The 26,869-nt window shown below is 46.4% G+C and overlaps 1 protein-coding gene across 1 annotated transcript in view; it reads left to right on the top strand.

Moving 5' to 3' along the window:
• The window catches only part of LOC115308652 (myelin transcription factor 1-like protein), a 32,239-nt gene extending 14,889 nt beyond the window's left edge, over positions 1-17,350 (top strand). Inside the window, exons 3-4 of the mRNA XM_042294541.1 lie at positions 963-1,288; positions 16,747-17,350. Of these exons, the coding sequence (XP_042150475.1) occupies positions 963-1,288; positions 16,747-17,295 (875 nt within the window). The 3' untranslated portion in view covers positions 17,296-17,350. The remainder of the gene's footprint in view (positions 1-962; positions 1,289-16,746) is intronic.
• Positions 17,351-26,869: the final 9,519 nt, after the last annotated feature.

The raw sequence follows: 26,869 nt of genomic DNA, 5'->3' as shown, positions 1-26,869 counted from the left end.
CGTGATTTTCCCACAACATGTTGGAGCAAAGTACAACACCGAGATTCTTTGAACGCCTTAAAGGACGCATACAAAGGAAAAAAAAACATTTTTTAACATCCTGGTTGGGAGAAGGATGTCATAAAACGAATTTACAACGAAAAAGGAAAAATGTTTAGAGCTATATTTACGGCGCGATACGAATTTGTAGTTTGCGCCCGCGGGTGGCTGCGGAAAAGTGGTCTCTATTTGTCACGTGACCGATCCATATTTGTCACGTGGTGCTTGCGCTCTTTCGGAAGCTTCCTATGACCCCCAAAAGTAACCTATTCATCATTGTTTAACGTATAACAAAAAAAAAAAAAAACAAAAAAAAACTAAGATTAATAAGTAACTTTTAGATCCTAAAGGAAACTCATGAGAAAGCGTTGGATTAGCCGGCGCCATTTCAAGGCTGCCAAATTCTCCATAGCACCATTTATTTTCTTCTTCTTCCTGAAAAAGCGTAAGCAGACGTCATAGACTTGTGTGCCGGTCAGATGACGGCGGCGGCGCCTCGAAGCAGACAAACTTGTACGACGGCGGCGACGGCGGCGTGGAGAAACGCTTTGAAGCGGCGTCGCAAAACGCGCAGCATGCGGAGGCGGCGTGACTTTGCGAAGGCGGCGACGCAGCGCGCCGGCGCACAGGCATACCACGTGATCAGCGGCGGCTCCCGCGGCTGCCAACTACAAATCTGTTTTGCGCCGTAAATATAGCTCTAAATTTTTTTTCTTCGTCGTAAATTTGTTTTATAATATCCTTTTTCCATCTATTGTTTAAAAAAAGGTTATTTTCCTTTACATGTGTCCTTTAAAAAAATCAGGATGTATCGTTATTTAATTACGCCAAATAAATCCGGCTATACACATGTATGTTTTAGCGAGGCGTGAAAGATTGACCCACTTGTTATACTCATATGACGAGAACCTTCCATTCCGTAGGTTCGATCCCCATCATCGAAAAGAGACCGGAGGCCGGGTTCGACGGTTGCGCAACCAAGATGAGGTCCTTCTGCATTTCCGGATTCTCGGACGCCCTGGACTGGAGGACCCTCTTCCAGGAGCCAATCATCGCTCAGGGCGCATGCGCACTCTGTGGAATGGTGCCCCTCAAAGACACCAGGCTGTCCTGTGGCCACATGCTCTGCTCAGAGTGCCATGAGGAGTGCTCTCCGGAAGGGAGGACCTGTCCTATCGACGTAGAGTCCTTCGGCAACGATGACTGCGTCCAACCCGGCATTTCAGAGGGTTCCCTCGAAAAGCGCCGGGTGAGCACTGATGTCATATTTCTTTGTGAATCATAATAAGCAGCAGGAATTCAGTAGCTCTTGGTTGACATCCTTGCACCGGGAAACTATTTTACGTGTGCTGCCAGTGCTAAAAAAGCTATAGGGTTTTTGCCATTTATATCTACTATATATAGGGATATTCAAGGAGACGCCAGGCTCTTTAAATCGACCACAAAATTCTGTTTCTTAACCTATCATGCTACGACTTTGTGCATGCAGCGTTCCCCACAGACGGTGCATTTTCTTTTGTAAAATTTGCAAAGAGCGAACTTACCTGAGGAAAAAGTAAAGAACAAAAAAGGCTTAGCTCCTATGGAAATGCAGCGACGCCACCGGTCTTCAAACAACGGCGCCGTTTCGCACGGGAGACAAGATATGGCGCAACGAACGCCACCAACGAACGAGCATATATGGCGCCGAGAGCCGGCGTTTTTAGCAGACAATCTTTTCGACTCAAAAGCGGCGCGCGTTCCGCAGGTGGCGACAGTCGCAGAAACAGAAACAGGCGCGGTAACAACAAGGAACTGCAGTTCCTCGTCTGCTAACGACGCCGGCTCTCAGCGTCATATGCTCGTTCGTTGCGGCAGTTGGCGTCGCGACCGCTTGCGCCATCTTTTGTCTTCCATGCGAAACGGCGCCGTGTTGTTTGAAGACCGATGGCTTCGCTGCGTTTCCATAGGAGCTAAGCCTTTTTCTTTCTTTAATTTTTCCTCAGGTAAGTTCGCTCTTTGCAAATTTTTACATAAAAAAAATGCACCATCTGTGGGCAACGCTGCACAAAGTCGTAGCGTGATAGGTTAAGAAACCGAATCTTGCGGTGGATTTAAAGAGCCTGGCGTCTCCTTGAATCACCCTGTAGTAACCACGATGGGGAATCAGACTCATACCTTGGTTTCACCAAGCCTGCAACTAAACCAATAGATACGCCTGCGAGAGTCAAGTCATTGGGTGCTGTCAAGCCGAGAACGCGCACTCGTACCAGTGGAAGCTCAGCTCGAGCCAACGTCCATACACTTTTAGCTTCGGCTATGCCTGATTCCTGATTATGGAAGGCACTACGAGAGTAATATAGTTTTTATTGTCATTACTTCAAAACGTGGACTAAACTTTTCCTCCTAATATTTTGTCGGTATTAAAATACGTCGGCATCATGCACACTTAGCTCTCTGTGCAATGTAGCTTCTGCCATCGGTCGGATTTTGCGCGGTTTCGGGGGTGCATGCGAAGAAATCTTATTAAAGGAAACATCACAACAAGTTGCCAGAAGTTACACAAATCCCTCTTGATTACCAGTACTCAAGAGGCTATTGGTTTGTGTCCCACAGCTTGCAGTTGTTTTTGCAGTTCTCCCCTTGGGGTGAAACATTAGATATTAATCTGTCCTAAAAGATATGAGAACATAGAAGGTACAATGAGAATTTGTACAAGCCTGGCATGCGCATTATATGTTATATAAATTCTGATATGTTGATTGGAGAAATCATGCATGATTTTTTCTTTCTCATATATGATCTTTTTTATATAAAACTGGAAACAGTGCGCAAATAACAAAGACGAGGAAGGAGGGCAAAGGTTGTCCCGCCTACACCTTTCTCTTCTTTGTTATTTGTGCGTTGTCTCCAGTTGTATCATGAACCAACTCGCCTGCATTGCCACTTTGCTCTTCTTCTTTTTTTTACCTAATATTAATCTTTCTTTCCTATTTTCATTTCGGGATATTCTAAATTGATGCGTACCTTAGAGCACGTTCAGTATATCCGATGCACTTATTTCTATTTCACTGGAATCATGGCGGTAACGCAGCCAAAGCATACGACTTAAATGTATATCTGAACGTGGCATAAGTACGCCGAAATGTCGCAGTAAGCGTACCTAAAGAGTGGCTTTATTGCAGACGAGGATACCCCAGATGGGCCAATTACACACCACATTATTACAAAGGAACTATGGGTAGATTTTGTGGGAAGCAGAGTATGCGCTGCTTGTCGCTACGGGGTAAAGCACCTTAGATGTCCGAACGTTGCGAATCTAGAGAACCGAACCCTTTACCCATTTTAAACGATTTTCACAATAAGTTAAATATTAAAACAACGGTAATCGTCCTATTTAAATAAGTTTCCTTATACTAGTTATCAAAAACTAAAAGTAAAAATAATCAAAGCAGCACGACCGGTAAGGTATACTTTCGCAGCTTTGACTTGTGCCTTGCCGTTGAGCGTGGATTTCCATGGATTTGAGATTGAGAATATGTAGGCGATGCCTAGCACTGCGACCGTCCTACGAACCTCGTGAGGCAATGTCGCATTACATTGTGAGTAATGTTATCAAGATCTTATGGTACGAACGTTCGCCAGCTCTCCAGAACTATTTTAGCAAAGAAAAAAGGTGTATTTTTTGTCCACAATGTGCGAAGAAGTAAAAGCGAAGCCATGTACGCGCCTCCGCCTCGCGCTGTCGTACTTCGGCATCCCCACGTCGCAGTGTACGCACGGCACGTGAAGCCTGTCGTTGGTTGTCAGTGTGGCTGCGCCCTCAGGAAGAGCTGCGATAGTGCTGCGGTGACGGCAAAAGCGGAGGTGCAGGTCTTTTAGGTGTTGTTGAGGGTTGAAGGGAGGGGTAATATTGACGTTTAGCGATGAGCGGAGAGGGGGACGCATCCAAAGAAAGTAGCCGAAGCGCCGCGCTGAAGGTGGCTGGAAGGTGACGAGTTTCAGCAGAACTTATTGCACGTCTCGAGTTGGGTCAGAGAAGTAGAGATGTTCAGCAAAATCGAACGCGGTGGAAATTTTGAAAACACTCTACATTACGCGTAGCAGTTGGATACTGTCAAACTGCGATTTCGTGTATTTCGAGTAACGTTTGAAAACACCTGTCTTGAAGTTCTCGTTAGCAGAGGACAGGTGAAGACGCTTTGCTGACGTCTCCTTGTTGCCGCACCGTTACTGGCGGGTCGTCTTGGCTCTCCTCTCCCCCCTCTTCTCGCTGCATAAAGGGAAAAATGTTTTTTTTCCAACTCTGCTGCGACGACAGACAACAAACGCCGACACCGAAATCCCAGCAAAGTGTCACGTGTAAAGCTATCGCTTTAAAAATGGCGGGTGTTTCAACTCATTGTTTTATGAAAACTGCTCTTCAATCGAGAAAGATAATCGGACGGCCTTATCAAGTTGTTAGGCGCATTCGTTTCCTACGGAACGTTCTGGGTTGCAATTGCACACTGTAGCCAAATTGGTTTTGTGTCTACCTTGACAGAGGAGGTGATTTTGTCAAGCAGTTCTTGTTTGTTTTTTTTCCTCCTCCCTTTCCTGTATGAAAAAAAAAGATTGAATTGAATTTCAATTTAAGTAACACAACCCCCCCCCCCCCCCCCCCCTTTTTGTTATCAGTCTTTAAGGCCCCCTAAATTTATGGAGACTTTAAGCACTGGTTATAATCATGCTGTCGCTTTTGAACTGGACCAATACCGAAACAATAAGAACCGTAAAGGAGGGCGAATTGATTTTCCTATTACTTTGATAGTCAAAAGAGTATTGTTTATTGGGGACCTACCCAGGTCGCACAGTTATTTGAGCCAAAATGTTTTTTTTTTTTGTCGAGGAATGTAGTGCTTTAAAGTGGCACTAGCTTACTTTCTGCGATAGCCTATTTACTGTCACAGTGCAATCTATGGGCTCTGAGCATCCTAAAACACCAAAAATTACACTCGTTTCTGGACGATTGTTCTTTTAAAGTTGTTATCAGAAGATCGACACTAGATGGCGCCATTGTACGTCATCAGCGGGCCGTTGGCGAGACGTCGGTAGGCAGGCTGGATGGATGGATGGAAATGGCTATATCCTTTGTAACGGGTGACAGCTTGCGCCACCTGGCTTAACATTTCGTCATCCCTTCTTTTTTTTTTTTTAATTTGTATAAATTCTGTTCTAACAAACCCCCCAACCTCCCCCTTTTTAAAGTGATTCCATTGCCTATTTTTATCTGCATTTTTACCCCTCCCCAGAACTTTCCCCCAATCTTCCAGTCTGCTCTTAGGTAGTTACCGCAATTCTTTCCCGATCCATTCGTCCATCCATCTCTGCAAATCCCCCCAGTGCTCGCTCCAAATCCGTAGTCATCCCCCCCCCCCCCCAGGCGGGTGGAGCGAAGCCCCGTGCACCTTAAAATTACATGTTCTATAGTTTCCCTTTCCCGCGGTTGCATATGTTGCATAGAGTGTCTAATTCCTGGAATTTAGCCCTATATGGTTTCGTTCGTAGCACCCCCGTTCTAGCTTCAAACAGTTATGAGCTCCCCAATGAATTATCATACAACTGTCCCTTCTTCATTTCTTGTTTTTGTGCCCTGTACATTGTTAAAGCTGATTTCTTCTGCATTCTCTCTTCCCACAATTTCCTCTCTGTTTCCTTTACTCCCTTTTCTACTGATATGCTCTGATCGGTCCCATCTCGTTGAATGTATTTAGTTCTCAGCTGCTCGCGGGTTTGGTTTGTACACTTTGTGTTTAGACTCTTCATGTATAGATACTTGTACACTTTCCTTGCCCACCGTGTATCCTCAGTTTCAGCTAGTCTTTGTTTAAATTCTACTATACTGATCGCTTCTCTACTCTCAAAAGATGCCGAACCCATATCCCACTGTACTCCCTCATTTGGTGTATTTCTATGCGCCTCCAATGCCAACCTACCCACACTCCTTTACTGTATCTCTAAACCTGCCTGAATTTTTGACCTTATATGCAATGCCGCATTCCCAAACGACAGTCCTGTTACCATGACCCCCTTCCATACACCCCTAACGACTTCATATCTGTTATATGTTTATAGTGCCCTGCATTTCATAATAACTGAATCTCGTTTCCCCTTCTTTATTACGATATCTCCATGGTCTTTTATATACTTTCTTCCCTCACTTAACCATACTCCCGGATATTTGTACTTTTCCACGTGTTCTACCACTGTGTCCTGCATCTCCAGGGGTTCCCCCTTCTCGTTGTTGAAAACTATTATACCCGACTTATCCCTGCTAAAGTTTAGTCCTAAACTGTCCCCTTCCCTGCTACATATCCTAAACAGCTCCTGTAGTGTCTAACGACTTTCTGATACGAGTACAATATTCGTCTGCATACATTAACAATGACAATACTTGATTTACTTTATGTCCTTCCTTCATGTAAGCCAGGTCAAAACCTAGGTTGCACTGCTCTAATATTTTTTTCCATATCACTGAGGTATATCATAAAGAGCAGGGAGACAATGGGCAACCCTGCTGGTCTTATAGCTTCGGCTTCCCATGTTATAACCACCCTATTATCCATATAAACCCGCACTAGAAACTTAACCATGGTTCCGCCTAGCACTTACCTCTTCAGTTGGTCCCAGAGTTTTCCTGATTCACATTGCCATATGCTCCTTTGAAGTCCAAAAATGCTACAGATAATGGCCTTTGACTTGTCAGTTCTATCTCTATGCACTGAGTTATTACGATTAAGGTATCATCTAGTTGTATATCCTTCCTGAAACCGTTTTGAAGCTCCCCCAGAATCTGCTTTTTCCTTGCCCATTTTTCCATTCTTCTTTTTACAATTTGTATAGCTAGTCTGTATATTACTGAAGTTACTGTGATTGGTCGGTATGATTTGATACTGTCTAATCTCCCTTGCCTTTATGTAATAATCTCATCCTGCTCAATTTACAGTCACTGGATACCTCCCCTCCCATAAGTATCTCGTCAATCACCCTTTTGTTTCCATTTGCTCGTTTTGCCTAGAACCTTTATCAGTCTGATTGGTATGCAGTCTGGACCTGCCGCAGTTCCAGCCGGCGCCTTTTCTTCTGTTTTTTTCCATTCTCCTGTGGTTATTTCTTCTTCTTCAGTATGATCCTCCTCTTGTGCTGTGTAGACGGTACCGTTTCCTACGGCCTGACCTGGTTCTAACTCCGAAAACGCTGCTTCGATCATATGTCTATAATGTATTCTCTTGTCCTTTTTCCTCTCTACTTTCTCCCTTCCTGCGTTGCTAGTGTCTGCTGGTACCCCTCACTCTTTTTTCCCCTGTGCACTGATGTGTTCCCAGAACCTATTTGCCGCATTCCTATCCTTCTGGTTTATCTCTGTCATCCACTGGACCCCTGCCCTCCAGATTTTGGCCCGTATTAATGCTGATGCCTCCCGCCTTCTTTCCTGAAAATCCTCCCTTTTCGATTCTACTTCAGCTGGTGTGGCCCCCTTTTGGCCCCCTTTTTCTTTGCCCATCTCTGTTCTCTAGATGCCGCTTGGCGTCTCGATGTTGCTGCCTTAACCTCTTTATCATAACATTTTTTTAGCTTGCGTTTTAGTTTTCTTCCTTCTTGTTTGATTCGATATTTCTCTAACTCTCTTTTGAAAGCAGTAAGACTTGATATGTAGGATGCCATTGTATAGTGGCCAACGAGGATGTCGAAGGAGACCTCGGTTGGTCATCCTTCGAAGCCAGAGAAGCGACGAGCGAAATCGGCTACGACGGGTGGCTGCGATTCATGGACCGAAGTCGGGGGTCAAAGCGACTCTTTGTATACATCCACCCTACAAGTATACAAACAAGATGGAGGAAACGACTATATCAACAAGAAAAAAAAAATTGGTTTCTTCACAGTTCCCGTGAGTGCCAATACAAAGTGGGAAACGGAGGTGCGGGAGAGAGTGCGTGAGGAGGAGGCCCTACTGTGGGCGGAAGCGGGTAAGAGTAAGTCAACGCTGCGGGTGTAAAACCTCAGCAAAACTACAATATAAGCGGAGGCTGAGTTATACTCTAACAGCCTGGGCAGCCGCTTGCTTTTTGAGGCACGTGCAGGAGGGCTGAGAACGCTGGTGTATCAACAGAGATATAATCGGATGGTGGATACAAAGAACATGCCGGGCTTGTGAAGAAGAGGATGAAGCCATCGAACACATCGTACTCTCACGCTCAAGCCTGCAACCAAGGCATCCGGTACGGTGGTATCACGCTCCTGAAAATGTACAGACACCAGGCCAGGCCGTTCCACAGGCCCAATTGCTGGCGGAAGCACTCGGCTTCCAATCACCTGTGACGGGGTCAGTGCAAAACGCGTGTCTAGACAGAGATGCTGCTGCTATCCCTAAAAGTGAGGTTAAAACGCGCGCCGCAGCGTCCACGAAGCCGTTTGGACGGAGCTGGGAAGTAACCGAAAGAACGAAAAGGAGACTGGAGGACTGGTGGCGAAGTGAAGTGAAGCAAAGTGAACGCGAAGGACATGGAGACAGTGAAAGGAATAAGTGTTTTTGTTTTTGTTTAATATTTGTTTTGGCTTGGTACTATAGTCGGTTGCAAGCTAAGAAAAAACCGGAAATGCCTCTCAGAGGAAAATGTAATCCTACGCCGAGAAACGCCAGCCAATCGTTTTCATGACGTCACGATTCCGTGGACCAATCGCAATTCTTTTGAAAAAAAGAAAAAAAAAAAAAAAAAGCTCAACATGGCTGCTGGCCTTAGCAACGCGACGCTAGTTTCTCGTGACAATTATTCTGCTTTTTTGCACCGTGTTTTACGTGCCCGAGGTTACGCCCCGAAATCTTAATGGTATCGGCTTGCGTTTGCAGCAGTTTTTGCGCGACAACGTGAGAATCCAGCGACGCTATCGCCAACGAAAATTTCGAAGCGGGCGCGAGGCTTAGCACTGCTGAGAGGTGAGAAGCTACGCCGGACGTCGTCTGCTTCGTTGGATTGTGCTTCTTGAAGAACCGCTTTGGTGTCGCCGGTAAGGCTGCACCAGGCTGTTTCGTCCAAGAAGAATCAGGGGAATCGCTTTCCGATGTCACCTCAGTGGGATCCATGACGGAAGACAAAGAGAGCGGGGCGCGGTGGTGGTTCGGAACCGCCCGATTAAAAGGGAACAGCTACAAGATCATCATCATCACCATCACCATCATCATCATCATCATCTCTCGTTCGCAATTGAGTGTAGTTAAAAACCATAAGAATAGATCTGCCACCGTCAGTCTGTGTCGTAGCTGTCATTCCAGTTCTCTGCTCAAGCTCTTTACATTTTAAGTTGTTTGTGGCCAGTTTTATTAATGGCTGTCGTTCACAGATTTCATCAAACCTCCTAACGATGGTCGACATAAGAAAAGGTATATCGAAACGAACGTTTTCGCTTTGTGGAAGAGCACCTCGACGTGGGTCTGTTGAGGTGAACCTTGCCCACTCACAGCGCTGGAGCGATGGGGTATAATAACGTGATTTCCTAGAATTGCCAGTAAGTTGAGCCCAAGTTTGTACCCAACTGTAGTTTCCAAGCATGACATATGCTGAGGGACGTTAAGGAAGAAACTTGTGGCGCCGGAAACACGACGTAACGGAGATTCCCGGCGTTGAACAAAGAATTCTAACAGTCAGTGCTGAAAAAAGTAGTAGAAACCAGGAAGTCGCATTCAGTTGAAATATTTTTTTGGTGAATTCGCTGCTGCATATTAGGCAAAAACAAACAGCTGAGACTTCCCAGCTTATTGCTCCTGCTATGCGTGTGGTGAGTTGTGGCTCAATATGCGTCAATTTTTCGTCATGTCGTTGCTCAGTTGGGAAAGATGCCAGCTTCAGATACGCACTTCTGTCCGGGCTACAGTAATTTTCGATTAATTCCCGAAGCATAAAAATACCTGTGTAAATTAGCACAACTGCAGACTCATTTTGGTGAGTGAAAATTGTTACATTTTTACCGTACGTAGCGTCTAGGTATTGGACTTGGTCACTGAGTTCTGCACAAGGACGATCGTTATTGTTTTATTTAAATTCCAAAAATGCAACATCCCGTGACAGCAATTTAGAATTGCAAGAAGAAAGTCGTCATGAGAATATAAGGTCTATATGGGAGACCTACCTGATGTTTCTGCAAGCGAAAACGGAGTTTACAACATTTCAATCACTCCGTTTAAGGTGAATAAATATCAACTCAGTAAGTGCCTACGTGTGCTGTACCGATTTCTGTCTTTCTTTTTGCACTCGCTCAAAGATGAAATTACAAAGCAAGAACTGAAAATCGCTAAGCCCCTTACAAGGCTGACCTCAGCCGATCCATGTTGAGATGTTTCAGAAGAGGAAAACGTTCATTCTGATATATCAACTTTCTATGTCGGCCATCATATATTGAGACTCGGCCAAATCTGTGAACGGCAGTCATTATCGTAGCATGGCACACCTAAGTTCGAGTGTAAAAAACTGGAGCAGCTAGGGGAGTGGAATGCCAGCGACAACACCAGGTCTGCTGTTTGTAGATATAATGCGGTTTTAACAACCGTTAGGATTGAGTTGGTTCATTCCTCGGGAGCAAAAGAACATGACAAACCGAAGAACATAGACAAGATGAGGGATACAAATACGTATGATATATTGCCGCGTGCAGGGCCGAGATAGCAACGCTTGGTCACTGACTTCTAGGAGGTTCTCGTTTATTATTGCTCCGGACGTAACTTCTATCATTTATTCCTGCTTTCTTGTTCTAGAAAGTGCGTTTTCATTCTCGCCCCGAGCGCGCGACGCTCGAGTCTTCTTTGCCGAATCTTCGAGATAGTGACGCACTCTAGATAAGAGGCCGCCCGCGATCTTTGAGTCAGTCTCGCTCCAATGTTTTATCCTGCTTTTTCGCCGCGATCGACGCTCGCGACGCTAGCCTTTTTTTCCTATTTTGTTTTTAGACACAAGCTCGCCCCATTAAACATTTAGTTTACTTCAGTTTTCGTCGCTTCATCACTTGTCATTCATGACATTTTTGTGGAGGTGCGGGGTATGAAACCCGTGCAGCAAACACACTCTCAGAAAAAAAGGTGTCTTATTACACCCCTTGTCCCATATAATACACCCCAAAACTTCAATTCGACGTACAGCGCCCCGTAATCGAACAGGCGGCCCCAAAGTTTACGAGGGGCTTGATAGCCGTGTGGCACAACTTATTAAGATAGCTGATGTACGTATTAATGACTACAAAAGAGGTTATCGGAGTTTTCTCGGCCGTACTGCAAAAGCTCCGTATTTTCTTTCTTTGGTCTTTGATACGTGCTTTAGCAATTCAATAAGTTATATCGCACCGTTATCAAGCCCCTGGTAAAATTTTGTGCCGTCTGCTCGATTATAGGGCGCTGTACGTCGAAATGAAGTTTTGGGGTGTATTATATGGGACAAAAGGGTGTAAGGTGATACCCTTTCTTTTTAGAGTGAAACACCTACAAGAACTCGTTCAGCAAGCCCCCTTTCCCGACGACCTTCCGTTGAAGACTCGGAGCATCGTGCCAGCAGCCGTCTTCAGGGGCAAGCTCCTGAACTCGGACCACTCCCGGCGAGGACAAGGCAAACGATAACGGCGATGGCTTCATCGACGGTGCAGACCATAGCAGCACCCGCTGTTGTTTACCTGCCCGTTATTCCACGAAGTCCGACTCCCTTCCACGGCGAGGTCTACGAAAACGTGGAAGACTGGATCCAGGACTACCAACGCGTCGCCCGACATAACGGATGGACGACAAAACAGTGCCTCCAGAACCTCTGCTTTTCACTGGAAGGCACAGCGAGGGACTGGTTTGAGAACCACGAGGCTTCCCTTACATCGTGGGATACCTGCATTGCTGAACTTAAGCGAACATTCGCGAGCCAGCATCGACGACAGCGGGCAGAGGACCTTCTGCTACAAGAACCCAAGGCCACAACGAAAGCATCACCAGCTTCGTTGAGGACATGCTACGCCTAAGTGCCCGCGCCGACCCTATGGCCAGCGAGCAAAAGAAGCTGCGCGTCCTGATGAGGGGCGTGAAGAGCGAAATCTTCGGCGGCCTTGTGCCTCATCTCCCGACGACAGTAGCTGAATTCGTCGCTGAAGCCACGAACATGGAGCGGGCTTTGCAAGCACAATCTAGCCACTACAATCGACTCGCCGGCGCCAATGCTGCTTCGGCGATTGAATCGTCGCCACTTGACCTGGGCAGCCTCGGTGTCGACAACCTTCGCCAGATCATCCGCGACGACGTTCGGGAGGTCTACTGCCGATCGCTCTGCCTCGCTCTCCATGAGAAAAGTAGTGCGAGAGGAGGTGCAGCGAGCCTTCCAACCGGGGGCTCCCGTCGACCTGCCACCACCGGAACAACCGACGGTGAGCTATGACGCCATGGCCCGACGACCGCCACCTGCTGTCCGTCAACCTCCTGCGCCACGACGACGGGGCGCACCAGCACAGCCGTACCTCCGACGGCTCGGCGATCGACCTCAGTACGTCCGGCGAGAACAACCGGCGCCCAGGAAGACCGACGTGCGGCGGACGGCCGATTGACGGCCGCTGTGCTACCACTGCGGTGAAGCGGACCACATCTGCAGACGATACCCCTACCGCCAGCTGGGCCTACGAGGGTTTGCTCCCAACGATTCTCGACCACTTCTTGGAGAGCGACCTTGGGACATCGAGGACTACCTCCTCCGCTTTTCATGTCCTGAGTCGTCTCCCCGCCGAGGATTCCGCTCACCGTCCTCCCGACGCTCGCCATCGCCCTTCCGCCGGTCTCGCCGAGAGAGCCTGTCACCCATCACTTTCCGTAGGGAAAACTAGGAGCAGCAATGCCGGGAGGTGGTGTTGCCGAAGACGAGCGATGCCAAGATTCTCCAAGATCATGGGAGCACGCCCCGAAACGACGTTTTGTAACTGTGTCAAAGAACCTCAATGTTATCATTAACGGCCCCGACTCGACGGAACTCGTCGACGCCGGAGCAGACTACTCTGTTCTGAGTGGTCCGCCGCGGACATCTCATCACACCTGTCGGCAAGTGCACTGCTTGCATTGACAACCAAGGTGAAACCTGCCCTGTAAAGTTCGTCGTTCTGCAAGACTGTTCGAGGGACGTCATTCTCGGGACGAACTTTTTGTGTGAATACGGCGCCATCATCGACTTTGCGGAAAACAAGCTGACGCTTCGGAAACCTGTTCCATCGGCGGAAGATCCCAAAGCGACGTTAGCTGCAGTGCAAGTCCTTACCAGCCACGTAAACCTGCCGCCGCTGTCGAGTGTCTTTCTGCCTGTCGGGACCGAAGAAGGCACATCCGGTGTAGCACTGTCGGAAGAAAGCGTCCAACTTCTCCTTGGACGCGGGATTGGCTTTGCAAGAGGCGTAACCGAGCTCGAGGACTTGTGTACCATAGCCTTTGTCACCAACCTCCGGCAAAAGTCACAGCACCTTAAAAAAGGTACAGCTGTGGGCTACGTCGAGGAAATTTAGGACTCAGACGCGATCGCCTTGATTTAAGACGCCTTTCCGACGCAGCACAAGAGAACCCCGACGTCAGAACTCGACATCGACCCGTCCCACCCAGCCCCACAGCGACGACAGCTGACTGACGTTCTCGCTGAATTCAGTAAGTGCTTCGCCACATCGTCAAGGCTACGCCAAACAGCGGTGGCGAGGCATCGAATAGTTAGTTACGATGACGTGCCCCCTATTCATCAGTCGCCGTACCGAGTTTCGGCGAAGGAGAGGGAAACCATCCAGAAACAAGTCCAAGAAATGCTTGACGACGCTATTATCCAGCCTTCAAGCATTCTGTGGGCCTCTCCAGTCGTGCTGGTGAAGAAGAAGGACGTAACTCAGGTTCTGCGTGGACTAAAGGCGGTTGAATGCTGTTACAAAGAAAGACGTCTATCCGCTTCCCCGCATAGATGACACCCTCGACCGTTTACGCCGCACCCGGTACTTTTCGTCGATGGACTTGAAGAGTGGCTACTGGCAGATTGAGGTTGATGAAAGGGACCGCGAGAAAACTGCCTTCGTCACGCCTGATGGACTCTACGAGTTCAAGGTGATGCCCTTCGGACTCTGTATGGCGTCGGCGACTTTCCAGCGGGCCTTGTATACTGTGCAAACGGGACGGAAATGGCAGAGCTGCCTGGTTTACCTGGACGCCGTCGTCGTATTTCGCACGGCTCGACGGCGAAATACGACTGAAATCGTGACGTAATTCGATTCAATCGAACTACGTCACAATTGCGTTGGATGTCACGTGTTCTCCGCTGGCTGTTCTCCGAGTGCTTGCCAGAGTGGACCGTTTATAACGAAAAATACAGCCATCACACTTAAAATCAAACGTGCGATTGTTATTTATAAATATTGTGGACCATATTCAACTTATTTTTGAACACGACGGGTATATTTCAAATTTCGTTGATGTATCCCTTTAAGGGGCCCTGCACTCCTATTTCAGCGTCTACCTTTTTTGTGGTTTCCACATCTCGTGGTTCGGGCATCCCAGCGGGCACGGAGAGAGTAACTCAATATCAGTGCGTCATATTTTAACCGGATGACGCAGAAACTTCCTCCTCCAACGGGGGCGCCCCGTGGTGTCGAAAGCGCGCGGCATGTGGCGAAATTGTGACGTTGTTGGTCCTGCTCAGCCGAGGAGAGGGAGCTGCCCCGTTCCCAGGCAGCTCTCTTTCTTCGGCCTCACCTCCTTTCTCCGTCTTCCCCTCCATCCCCACAATCCTCAGCCACCGCGGTCCGCGGGCGCGTGAAAAGGGGGGACAGAGAACCAAGGGCGTCATGAAGGAGGTTCTTTTTTGCTTGTTTTTGTAATTTTATTATGCCTACAACTTTTAAAATAAAGCGGATTTCGAGAAAAGTGCGCTCAGGTTCGGTGCAAATAAAAAAAAAACAGTAAAGTCGTTGCAGGGCCCCTTTCAGAGTTCGGACGCGGGGGGGGGGGGGGGGGGGGGGGCGGCGACATTGAGATTGGAAAAAGTAAGAAAGAGACAAAACAAGCAGCACGTACACCCCCTCTCGCACACCGCCAGGGGTTGAGCTAACCAGGAAGAAACTAATAGCGAGTTCGTTTCACGGCACTCGTGCCCACGGTTGCCCACTCGCAGCGTGGAGCGGGTTCGTTTCGGCAGCCACTCCACGAGTGTTTGTGTTTGTACTCTCCGAGTTCGTTTCATCGCTGACATCCCACGCGTGCATGCACTCGCTGCAGCGAGAAAATCGAGAGCGCGCCAAAATGCAATCCCGTCATGCCTCGCTCGGGCGAAGCCGGCGACCGGCGAGGAGCGGGAGCAGACGACGAAAGTTCGTCTGCTACGAGGTATCGCGGAACTGAAAGGAAAAAAAAAAAAGTAGATTTTCTGATGGAAATCGCGTCCCGCGGGCAACGGAATCAAACGCGAGCTTGAACTGTGAGCATCTGCTATTTCATGAAGGAAGCAATTGACAAACTGTGCTTCATTCGGAGGTTTTAAGTCACTCTGTTGCCGTACGCATGCTGAAATATACCAGTGTGTAAAGAAATGCTCAGAACAAACGCATCAGCGGCACCCGGGATGTTTATCACCATCCGTGTGCGGGTGAAAAATTGAACATTTGTAGACAAAACTCTTCCAGCAGAAACCTGTGACTGCCCAATAAGCACCAGAGAAAGCTAAAGTAAACATACTGACTTTACCCGAGGCTTGGGCAACATCATCATGTTTAACATTTGCCTACGTCAGCTAACTTTTCCCGTCGTATTTTGTTCGAGAAAGCTCGTTTTCGACGCCCTCACCAAGGCTGATATCTGATCCACCTGTAATGGCAATCGAAATCAGGAGGTCCCACGAAAAGTTTTGCTGGATATTCCAATAGTCTAGTTTTAAGCCGTACCCTTTCAGTGCTTCACGCATAGTACCATGCTCAAACGGATCAAGCTTCTTCTCAGACAGCCTCATCAGTTTTCTTCAGTGTAAGCGGCTATAAAGAGATCGCAACCAGCTGCTTTGTAGACAGCTGGTTGCGGAAATTTACGCTGTGTGTAACTATCTCTACGACAGCCGAGTTGCTTGAAGCCATCGCAATTATAAACTACAGATTGCAGCGACCAACGTTTGCAGATAAACGTTATTAGCGACTTCACTCTTGCATTCAGACCCATCATCCAAACAGAAAGGCGCCAGTTTCGGTTTGAGGTCGGTACCTTTTTTACAACATAGATGGCGGCAGCATCAGTCTTCTGCATTCTGTGCATTTGGCGTGTTCGTTTGAGTCCAGTTCTTCGTGCAACACTCTGCGAGTGCGATGCATTCTGGGAGAGAACTCGAACGGTGCCAGTGCGTGTGAAACGAACTCGCTATAACAGAATGAAAACCGCGCTCGTACCCGTGTTCTTGACACATACAGGCTACGAAGAGAACAAATGTTTACGGAAACGAAAACGCGTTATGTTTAAATAAAAGTAAATTTCAGGATGCCGCTACTTCTGCGACAGTATTACATTTCGCGTTTATGCTAATTGATTTATTTTTCAGTGCACTTCTGAACGCATTTTGAACTTGTTGTCACTCCGCTCTCGCCCATCTCACCTGTGCAAAAAAAGCAAATCAGCCCCCAACGTGCGCTATTAAATACATAGTCCTTCAATAAATGATGTTTGTCTTTGTCTCTCCCTAGGTGACAAAAAACAACGAAGACAACAAAGATGACAACAGTGACAGTGGGCGCGACAACGGCGGCGAAGGCGACAACGACGACAAGAACCAGCACTCAGAAGAAAAAGGAGAAGAACACGAAGAAGAAGGAGAAGAAAAAGAAGAAGAAGAAGAAGAAGAAGAAGAAGAAGAAGAAGAAGAAGAAGAAGAAGAAGAAGATGATGATGATGATTATGAAGAGGATGACGATTTTGATGATGATGAGGACGAAAAAGAAGAAAAAGATGATGATGATGAAAAGTTTGAAAATGATGTGATGAACATAATGGACATGCTAAGAAGCAGAAGAGAGAAGGCGAAGAGGATGAATAGCAGAGTGAGAGTAATGATGAACAGGACGTTGAAGATGAAAAACCATGTGTTGAAGATGAAAAACAAGATGTTGGAGATGAAAAACACTGTGAAGACGAACAAGAAAGACACGATGAAGATGATGCGAAAGATGGAGAAGATGATGCAGAAAATAGAGATGATGATGCAGAAGAAGGAGACGTCAATGAAGAATGAATGATATGGTAATGAAGAATAAACTTTAAGATCAGAACGTCCTCGCATGGCCCTTTAAATAGAATTGCCTCATGTGTTTCATTTAGACGATAACTAATTGTAAGTCCCATGCCCAGGCTTGCAAACTCCCACTTAAAATTTTGAAGAAGCTTGCTTTTCTTCTGTTTTTGTAGATATCCTAAATTTAACTGAAAGGGCGCGGTGCATTGAGAAGGACAAACTACACTTTTCCTGAAAATTCGCTCATGAAACTCCGCTAAACGATAACACTTTCATTGAAGACAGATGTTCACCTTTTGCTAGAGACCGCAAGTATCGTGAAATAGCTAAATCGCCGTTTAAAAGCTAAGATGATAACTCCTGTCTTACTTTCGTTCAGTTTAATTTAGAGCTTGCTTTTTTATTTCGGGATTTGTTACTTGCGAAAAGAGAAAAAGGAATTTTTAAGTTTTGTGACAAACGATTAGCCACACATGGAGAGATTAAGTAAAACATACAGCGAAATGTGATATGCCATTAAACAAATAGCCACATTCCCTTCCACGGTGACCAAGTCGAGTTAATGGAAAGAGCTGGGAGATATCACATTTGGTGCACAAGAATGCTAGTTTATTCAATTTCTGTTCAAAGAGCCCTATCGTTTCAATGTGGTGACTACTCGTGGTGATTGGGTAGATATATTTAAATATATTTTTATGCAGACAATAGATACACGACCAATTAAGCAAGCAGGCAAGACGATTTCAACGTCATACATAATTGTAATAGGCGAGGAGACGAAAAACGAACTACACAGCAAGCCTGAAGCTAAGCTTTATCGCAAACATTGCAAATCACAAACCTCGGCAAAACTTTATTGACACAACCGGCTTTTGCACACATTATGAAGTAAAATATAGCTGAGTTTGTGAGGTGTGTGTTTTTCCTTTTTTTTTTTGTCCGTGGGCCTAAGGATTGCGTGGGGCAATAAATGAATGCGATTGGCTTCCATTTACTATTATATTTCTTGACTGTTTTTATGATTTTGAGAAAACTCAGAAGCATTGTTTCGGATATAGAATTTATTTTACATGTTCATAACGCAATATATATGTTTCTGTGATATTACAGAAACGATTTGATGGTAAGTCCACGGTTTTATGTTAATCAGTTATTGGATTGTTTTCTTACATTTTTATTTACTCTGCTTGATAATTGCAGCGTATGCAGCGTTTGATAATTTATCTACTTGTGGTAATGTACAGTACTACCTGGAGAGCACTGGTAGTATTCTGAAATATTTAAAAATAAATGACTTGATTCCTGAGATTTGATCATGTTTATGTAAATGGACAATGGCACGACGACTTGCACAATGTCCATTTTTTTTTAGTGTATGTGCCTTATAGGCATAATTTTTTTTAGCTACGTACTTCTTTATTTGGCTTTACAAGTGCAAAATGTACATACAAAAGATTACAAATGAAGCGAGTTCAAAAGGTGGCTCGACCTACCGTATTTATTTGAAAATAGGTCCACATTTTTATGAACAAAACTGCGTGTCAACTTTCTCGCAGAACCTACGGAGACCAATCATTTACTCCCGAATTTATAGATGTGACTTGATCTGTAGCCGACCTTCGACTTCCTGAAGTCCGCCTCAACACCGAGTTTGACTTGAAAACGTCCAAGCTGGCTTTGGCGTTTCATAGACGCGCCCGCGAACTTCTTTCACAAAGTCTCGTTCAAGCTGCACGCCGTCGTGCTGCTTCCCGCCGGGGAGCGAGAGTGAGCTGCAATTCTTTTCTTAAAAACTGTTTCAGAGTTTGAAAAGGAGTTACGTCTTTAAATTTTAATTATAGCATATCATTACGAAACGCAAGTCATGGAAGATGCTCATGCGCAGTTTTAGAAACTAACGTTGCTCGGGTTTTTAGTCAAATGCGCGTTTCTGTCTGACAAAATTGGTTCATGTCAGCGGTGGCCAACCTCCTTGGCGGTAACTCATTGCGCTTGTTTTTTTTTTGTTTTGTTTTGTTTCACTCGTTTGCGCCTTTCGCTTCGGGCCACTTTTGGCGTCACGGGAGCTTCCACGTCTCAATCACTATGAAAAAAAACGTAGGAAGCTTGAACGTATACGATTCATCGAAGACGAGAAACAGACACTTATCAGGCTTCAACAATCATTAAAAGGTATTCGACTGAGTGTCCAAGTCCGGTATTGCGTCCACAAGCATCAACGGGAAAGTCTGGACTATGAAATCTTCATAGGATCTTTCCACGGGAACGACGAAGAAAGCTGATATATATTGCTAGTAACCGGCGGCGCGCTCAGGTATATTTCTGTTTCAGCTCAGCGATGACGGTTTCGAAGCACCAACCGCCTACGCTTCGCGAACGTTGGGCAAAGGCAAATGCAACTATGCTCAAGTCGACAAGAAAGGACGAGCAGTTGTATTTGGCGTGAAGGACTTTTACGCAGGGCCGGCCTTTGGGGTGGGCGACCTGTGCAGCCGCACAAGGCGCCATTCATAGAGAGGCGCCGAAAGGTCCGCCAGGGCATGCAGGACTCATATCTCGAGGGGATAAAAACAACAACAAAAAACAATCGGATCGCTAAAAACGCCCCCCCCCCCCCAAAAAAAAAAAAAAAAAAAGTTGATGGCGCTCGCTCTTTGGCATTTCGGCTGCAAAGCCAGCTACTATACTTTGTTTCACCTTAGGCCAGAGCGTGGCCGATGTTACGAGCCGAAGGGCCAATCTAACGGCGAAAAAGGCACATTGTCATGGCGTGCTCTCCGCAGTTGAAAGGACCAGTGGTGTTCGTGGTTTTTCAGTGCATGCTGCTCCTCCGCCGGCTCGTCCTATCAAGAGCGGAGAACGCCATGACGTTGCACTTTTTGCGCTCTTTGATTGGACCTTCGGCTCATAACAACGGCCACGCCCGGACCTAAGCTGAAGTTGAAACCAAGTATGGGTTGTTGTTATAACTGGCGTTCATCGACTCACAGTCACCTGCAAATGTTTTACTATAGAGAACCTCTCCTCCGTGAGATTCAAAGCGTCATGGAATGAATCATGAACGACTAGGGAAGCGATCACTTCCGCACAGCTCTCAAATTACGAGCGGAGCAAAGCCTGACTCGCAAAAAACGATGGAGTCAGCATGCCGCACTCTTAGCGATACTTACCAAACGGTGGCGCCAAGCTCATCGGCGAGCAAATGAGTGTGCCGGAGCGAGTCACGTGACAAAATACTCAATTTCTAAATGAGAGCTAAAAAAAAAAAAACGGAAATAAACTGTTTCGCTCTCCCTGCACCACCTGACGCTTCTGACACTCCTCTGGAATCGGCCCTCCTTTTTAATATATAATAATAATATAATAATAAGTTTATTTCGACATGATATGCCTGGGAGGCTGCGGCAAAAAAAGACGCGAAGTCCTCTGACGTGGCCACCGGCCCCCATTACAGCACTCGGCACGTACCGAAAAAAAAATGAACATCAATTACCTAATTCACATCAAAATAAGTTTACGGATGAAAACCTTTGAAGAGTTACAAAGTTAGGTAAAAAAGAAGAAACACTGTTACATAAAATATAATTGATCACATTTGCACATTTGAACTAACGGCACAAGCGGCAGGTGCATATTATTCGATTGAAAGAAAATACAATTTGATCATTTTCTTAAACATCTGGAGATTGCTACAGTTGTGTACCGTTTGAACTATATTTGCGTGATTATTTAGTCAGTCAGCAATTTGATAATAAAGTGTTTGAGTACCATAGTTTGTTCTAACGTTCTGTTTAGTGTAAAAGATGTGTCTAAGAGTGTAATCGGCGGGCTAGGCACGTAGCCAGGGGGGGGGGGGGGGGGGGGCCCGCCCGAAATTTTTTATTTTGCTGGGACCTCCTCTCCCCCTTCCCCCTCATACAGCATTTCGTCATGAGTGCCCCCCCCCCCCCCCCCCCCCCCCCCCCCCGCAACAAAATCCTGGCTACTTGCCTGCGGCAGGCTTATGAAGGTAGGCGTTGAAGAGAGGGGTCTCATCCCGCTTTATCTCGTCAAATATAATGTTCGCTAATTTAATAGAAAAAACATGTCCGATGGGTAATAGCTTGTATTTTTCGAATGTGGGCGATGTATGCTGAATATAATCGTATGAACCTAACGGCTTTCTTTTGTAAAAGAAAAACTTTTTCAATGTTTGTTTTCGCCGTGGTTCTCCAAACTAAAAGACAATACTGTAGGCGGGAATACACAAGGGTGTAGTAAAGCTGCAGTTTAAGCCAGTTTGGTAACAAGTGTCTGATTTTATTTAGTGTACCAATTGACCGTGATATATCACATCTATCATTGAGGACCAGTTGCGTCACGTGACAAAATACTATTGGAACGGATTTTTGCTCTTTGTTATCACGTGCTTCGCTCGGAGGTTCTGATTGGCTCGCAAAAAATGTAAGCTTCGCCCTTTTGCCAAGTTATTCTAAGCTGAAGCATGCCTTCGCCCAGGAGGTTTGACCGGGGGTAAATAGACCCTTTCCGGAATTCAGTCTGGCCACTTTGATCACTATTATCATCATCATCTGAAAATGGCATATGTGCTATACTAATGGCGGCCTTCTGTTTACTGATGAAGGAAGAAGTTTAAGATGCTCCTAAGCAGATGATTCGAGACCTATACATTCTAAATGTTAGCGCGGCGTGAAGCAGGAATTGGGCGCCAGAGCTGCGTAAGCGTTCATTTCAAACTCGGTGCCAGTCAATCTGTTAGTAGCACTCACTCGGCTTCAAAGCCCCTTGACGTATAGAACTCTATCAAGGCGTCTATGTGGGTTGGCGCTTCGTTCCGACTGGCTGCATTTGTTTTGCCATCGACACTAAAAGAGATTGAAAAGTAATTGCAGTGAAGTGCACATTCCCGTTTACCGTTGACCTTTAAAAGTGACGGTGCCCCATAAAATACTGCAGACCACAGGTTCATTGCCGCCATTAGTATAGTAAAAGATAAACTGCCATTTGAGTCACCAGATGGCACTGAATTCCGGAAAGGGCCTATTGAACCCGATTTCTCTCGGCGTTCGAGCTGTGCTTTGGGCAACCGTCGCTCTGGAATCTCTAAGCTAAACTAACCAATGCCTCCTCGGCATCCGGTGAGCCTCTGTGCCCAGAGGATTCAATCCGACTGAAAATAATGTGTAAAGAACTTTGGATCCGCAGCTCTTTCTTTGTGTGTGTGCGACCAGTGACGACTCCGGACTCGCAATGCCGATGAGTGTTGCCACCTCAAAATTCAGAAACACGCCGCAAGAATCCCGAAAACAGCTAAAAACCGCTAAATTGATAATGTTGCACAGGAGTGGCCGAATCGCCGCAGGCAGACCCTGGCGTCCGACAAAGAGCTCGAACTCTTGCAGGGCAGCTCACGGACCTTACGTAGTAACCACCCAGCTGCTGAAAGCCTGCAGTGATTACATCGACAATTATTGCGAAGTCGGGTACAAAACTGCACTGGCAACTGCGAACGGTCGTGCCGAGATCACGGGTGTTGACAGAGTGAAGAAACCGGCCCCTCGAGTGCGGCGTAAAAAGCGCCAATTGAGTTGTTATGAGTGCCAATACGAGGTTGATGATGTCGAGACAAAATTCATGCAAGAGTTCTACGAGATGATTGGCACCGTAAAGATATCGATTGAAGAACGCTTCACGCAGATGGAGCAGCACGTGAGCCTCTGGGGGTCTCTTTAGGACCTAACTCGACTTCCCGACAAAGCAGAACTTCTTAAACTGTGCCAAGGCCTTGACCATGCACTGAGGCACCTAGAAAGTGCAGACATCGACGGTACAGATCACTGCAAAAAGCTGATACCCATGCAGCCTGCTGCCCCCTAGATCCAGTGATCCCCAGGACATCTTCCAGTTCATTCTGCACAACCATCTACGTGACAACTTCCCTTATACGTGGGTGTCATTGAGGATTCTCCTCACTTTGCCAGTGTCAGTGGCCACCTTAATTACAAAACGCCTTTGTAATTAAGATTTGTAAACAACTAGCCCAATAGTTAATTTTAATTCAGTGGCCACCGCTGAGAGGAGTTTCTCAAAATTAAAGCTTAAGACATACCTAAGATCAACCATGGAAGATAACAGGTTATTGTCACTTTCAATTTTGTCCATTGAAAACAGGATAGCGTCTAGCCTAGATATGGTGCAAGCCGGAGCCCGATTTGCGATGTTGAAGGCTCGGAAGGTTGCTTTCTAGGGTATTTGACATGGTTAGCTTGTGCTTTTTTTTTTCTATCAGACGATTTTTATGGGAGACCCACAGCTGAAACTTGGTTAATCTGAGAAATAAATGTATTTTGAACCATTTGGTGACAGTGCCGACAAAACTCTCACTACTCGCGAACGTCGTTTGTTTTTAGGATGTGGTTCTCGACTTACAACGACAAAATCGCGACCATTCGCGCTGGGTCACTCTGGCATGTTTACTAACAACGTGCTATTGGGTGCGAAAATAGGGGAGGGGGGGGGGAAGGGGGGGGGGCGCCACGGCTGCAGTTTGCCCAGGGCGCTTGCTGCTCTTAAGCCGGCTGTGCAACTATAGTACCACTTACACTAAAAAATCAATCGTAAACAATAACAATACAACGATTTTGAACTCGCTCGATAGAACATGATGCAGTATTACCTAACGAATTAAAAAAAAAAAACAACGGATCCAAACTGAAGTTTTGAGAGAACAAAACAGTTTAATAAGCGAAAGTAACATGAACAGAAAGAAAATTTTCTGGTAAAGCGAGAAAGCACTCCCAAGGTTCTAAGGAAGGCATTACAAGTGACAAACGCATGGTGATTAAAGTTCAATGCCGCATATATAACAAATCAAGATCCTAACACGCGTGACAACATCGCTGTCGAAGACAGAGCAAAACGCGGGTGGGCTTCGTTTTTCCACTAAGACTAATTGTTTTTGTCTTAAATTCGTTCAGCCGGAGGTTATTATCGCGACACCACTTAGTCACTTCACAGACATCATTTTGAAGAAGTGCACACTGAGAATGCGAATGGACTTGACGAAACAGTTTTATATCATCTGCAAATAATAGCACTTTAGAATTTTTAACCGAAAACACAATGTCATTAAAAAAGTACAAAAAAAAAAAGAAAAGAAAAGAAGAGGGCCTAAATTATTCCCCTGGGGCACACCTGAAGTCTAAAAGAATGGTTTGGACATAAATCCCCGAAACACGAACGAAATTCGTACCACTGAAGAGATAACTTCTAAGCGAACAATGGTACGTTGAACAGAGCCCACAATCTTTCATTTTACGCAGAAGCATATTGTGATTTACCCTATCAAATGCTTTTGACATGTCAAAGTATGTTATGTGAACTTGATGGTGACCATGAACATATGGCACAATATAATCCAGAAATGTGCACAGATTTGTTTTTACTGACTTTCCTTTCATAAAACCGTGCTGTCCAGGACAAACCTTTTGATAAAAGTACCATATTTTTCGAATTATAAGTCGCACCCTTGTATGTAGTTCCACATCCGTTATATTGAGCCGTTTTTGTGGAAAAGCTGGTATATAAGTCGCAGTTTTGTACAAGTCGCACCTCTTTGCATGGTTCACGCATTGAGCTTTTTTCTTTATGAGCACCGGTATCGCGAAATCTGAGCTTTGAACAATCGGCTAGATCGCATGCGCTGTTTGACGCCCAACTTTGATGTCTCAACTCGCGAGAAATGCCCCTAGCACGGCGCTGTCTGGTGGGGGCAATCTAGTGTTTAACAGCAAAAGGACGTAAAACGCGCAAATTGAGAAAATAGTCGGCTTTATTCCAGCAAACAAAAGTTTAACGAGCCAGAGACTTGTGAACCAAGCTTTGGACTATTGGACCACTAGGCCTTGCCGCGGCTAAGTCACGGAGACGACACGAGCATCAACGCGCAGGCAGATAGATGAATCTTGATACACTTCTTTTGGTACCACTAAAAGATCAGCTAGCCACAATCCTTCCTTTGACAGGTAGCAACACGGCTGGAGCATGGCATAAAAAAAACTTCTTCTCAAACGGGAACTGAAGAAAGACGCAAAACGCTTTTCTTCCTTATAGTGTTACTGGACTGAAGCAAAAGAATACGGAACCATGGCTGAATTAGGCAATGAAGATCACATGCTGGAAAAGCTTTATTTCTCACTGTCTTGCCTATCCACGTTGAGCCGCTTCGGGGAAGAGAGAGAGAGAAAAAAACTTTATTTAAGAAGTGAGGTCGTTGCTTCGTTCTTGGGCGGTGCCCTTAGTCCAGGGCTCCGTTGGCTTCTGCTATACGCTTGGCCCGTTCAATCAGCCTTCGCTGATCGTCAGGCGCTGTGCTGGTCAGCGCAGCCTCCCAAGACGAGAATGTAGGATGGGGGATAGGTTTGATGCCGTTTCCCAATGGGGTTGGGCAGGTCCACGTGGAGTGGTACAAGGTGGGTTGTGGGGATTGGCAACCCGAACATATGTCTGGGTACCTGGTGGGAAAGAATCGTTGTTTATGGAATAGGTTTGGGTAGGTGTGGGTCTGTAGTAGGCGCCATGCGATTTCCTCCTGCCGGGTTAGTGACTTGTGTGGGGGAGGAAGGGTTTTGCGCTGGGAGTGGTAGTATTCTGTGACATTATTGTAAGTGAGTAGGGGGGCTGGGGGAAGGTTGGTGCTGTAGTGTCTGGTGCTAAATTCCTCTCTCTCTTCGTGTAATGCCCGGTGGGTTATTTCTCGGGCGAGCGCGTGTGCGCTCTCATTACCGGGAAGAGAAGCATGACCAGGTGTCCATATAATGCGGACCGGTGGTAGCAAGGAGGGGTCAAGGGGTGATAGAATTCGTAATGTTAAATGGGAGAGGGAGTTTCTGGCATATGCTCTACATGCCGCTTGTGAGTCGGTGATGATAGTGCATGGAACCTCATGATCCTTGATTGTGTGATATAAGTGTGCTAAGGCCAATGCAATAGCTATCTCTTCCGAGGTGGTGGTGGGGAGCTTGCCTCGAAGGGAGGCCGTTGTCCTGTTCTGACCTTTGGAATCGCAGACGGCTATGCTCATATACTTATGTGGTGCGGGATATTCTGCCGCGTCGGTGTAAAAGGTACATGGGTCGTTTCCGTGTAGTCGTTGGAGAGCACGCACTCTTGCCGCTCTCCTTCCGGCATTGAGCTCTGGGTGCATGGTTCGTGGGAGTGGCATGACCCGTATCCTGGCAGTGATTGCGGGTGGAGCTGGCTCTACTTTGATTGTGTGCTCTGGGATTTCGAAGCTGTGATAGCCGGGTCTGCGAAGGACATGTTGTCCTGTCTTTGTGTAGCTCATACGGGTGCGTTGTCCGGTTGTGTGGGCTTCGATCAGTTCCTCAATAGTATTGTGCAGGCCGAGTTGGAGTAATCGTTGGGTTGAGGTGTACGGGGGGAGTCCAAGGGCCGTTTTAATCGCTGTGCGGAGAATGATGTTGAGTCTATTTAGCTCCGTTTGGTTTAGTTTGTGGTATGGGGCGTGATATATTATTCGGCTGATGAGAAGTGCTTGCACAACCCTAATGGTATCG

This window comes from Ixodes scapularis, unplaced genomic scaffold (assembly GCF_016920785.2).
Source record: "Ixodes scapularis isolate PalLabHiFi unplaced genomic scaffold, ASM1692078v2 PGA_scaffold6__148_contigs__length_123643588, whole genome shotgun sequence".
NCBI classification, from domain to species: domain Eukaryota; kingdom Metazoa; phylum Arthropoda; class Arachnida; order Ixodida; family Ixodidae; genus Ixodes; species Ixodes scapularis.
Note: the sequence above shows the minus strand (reverse complement) of the source record. Positions and strands in the feature narration are given on the sequence as shown.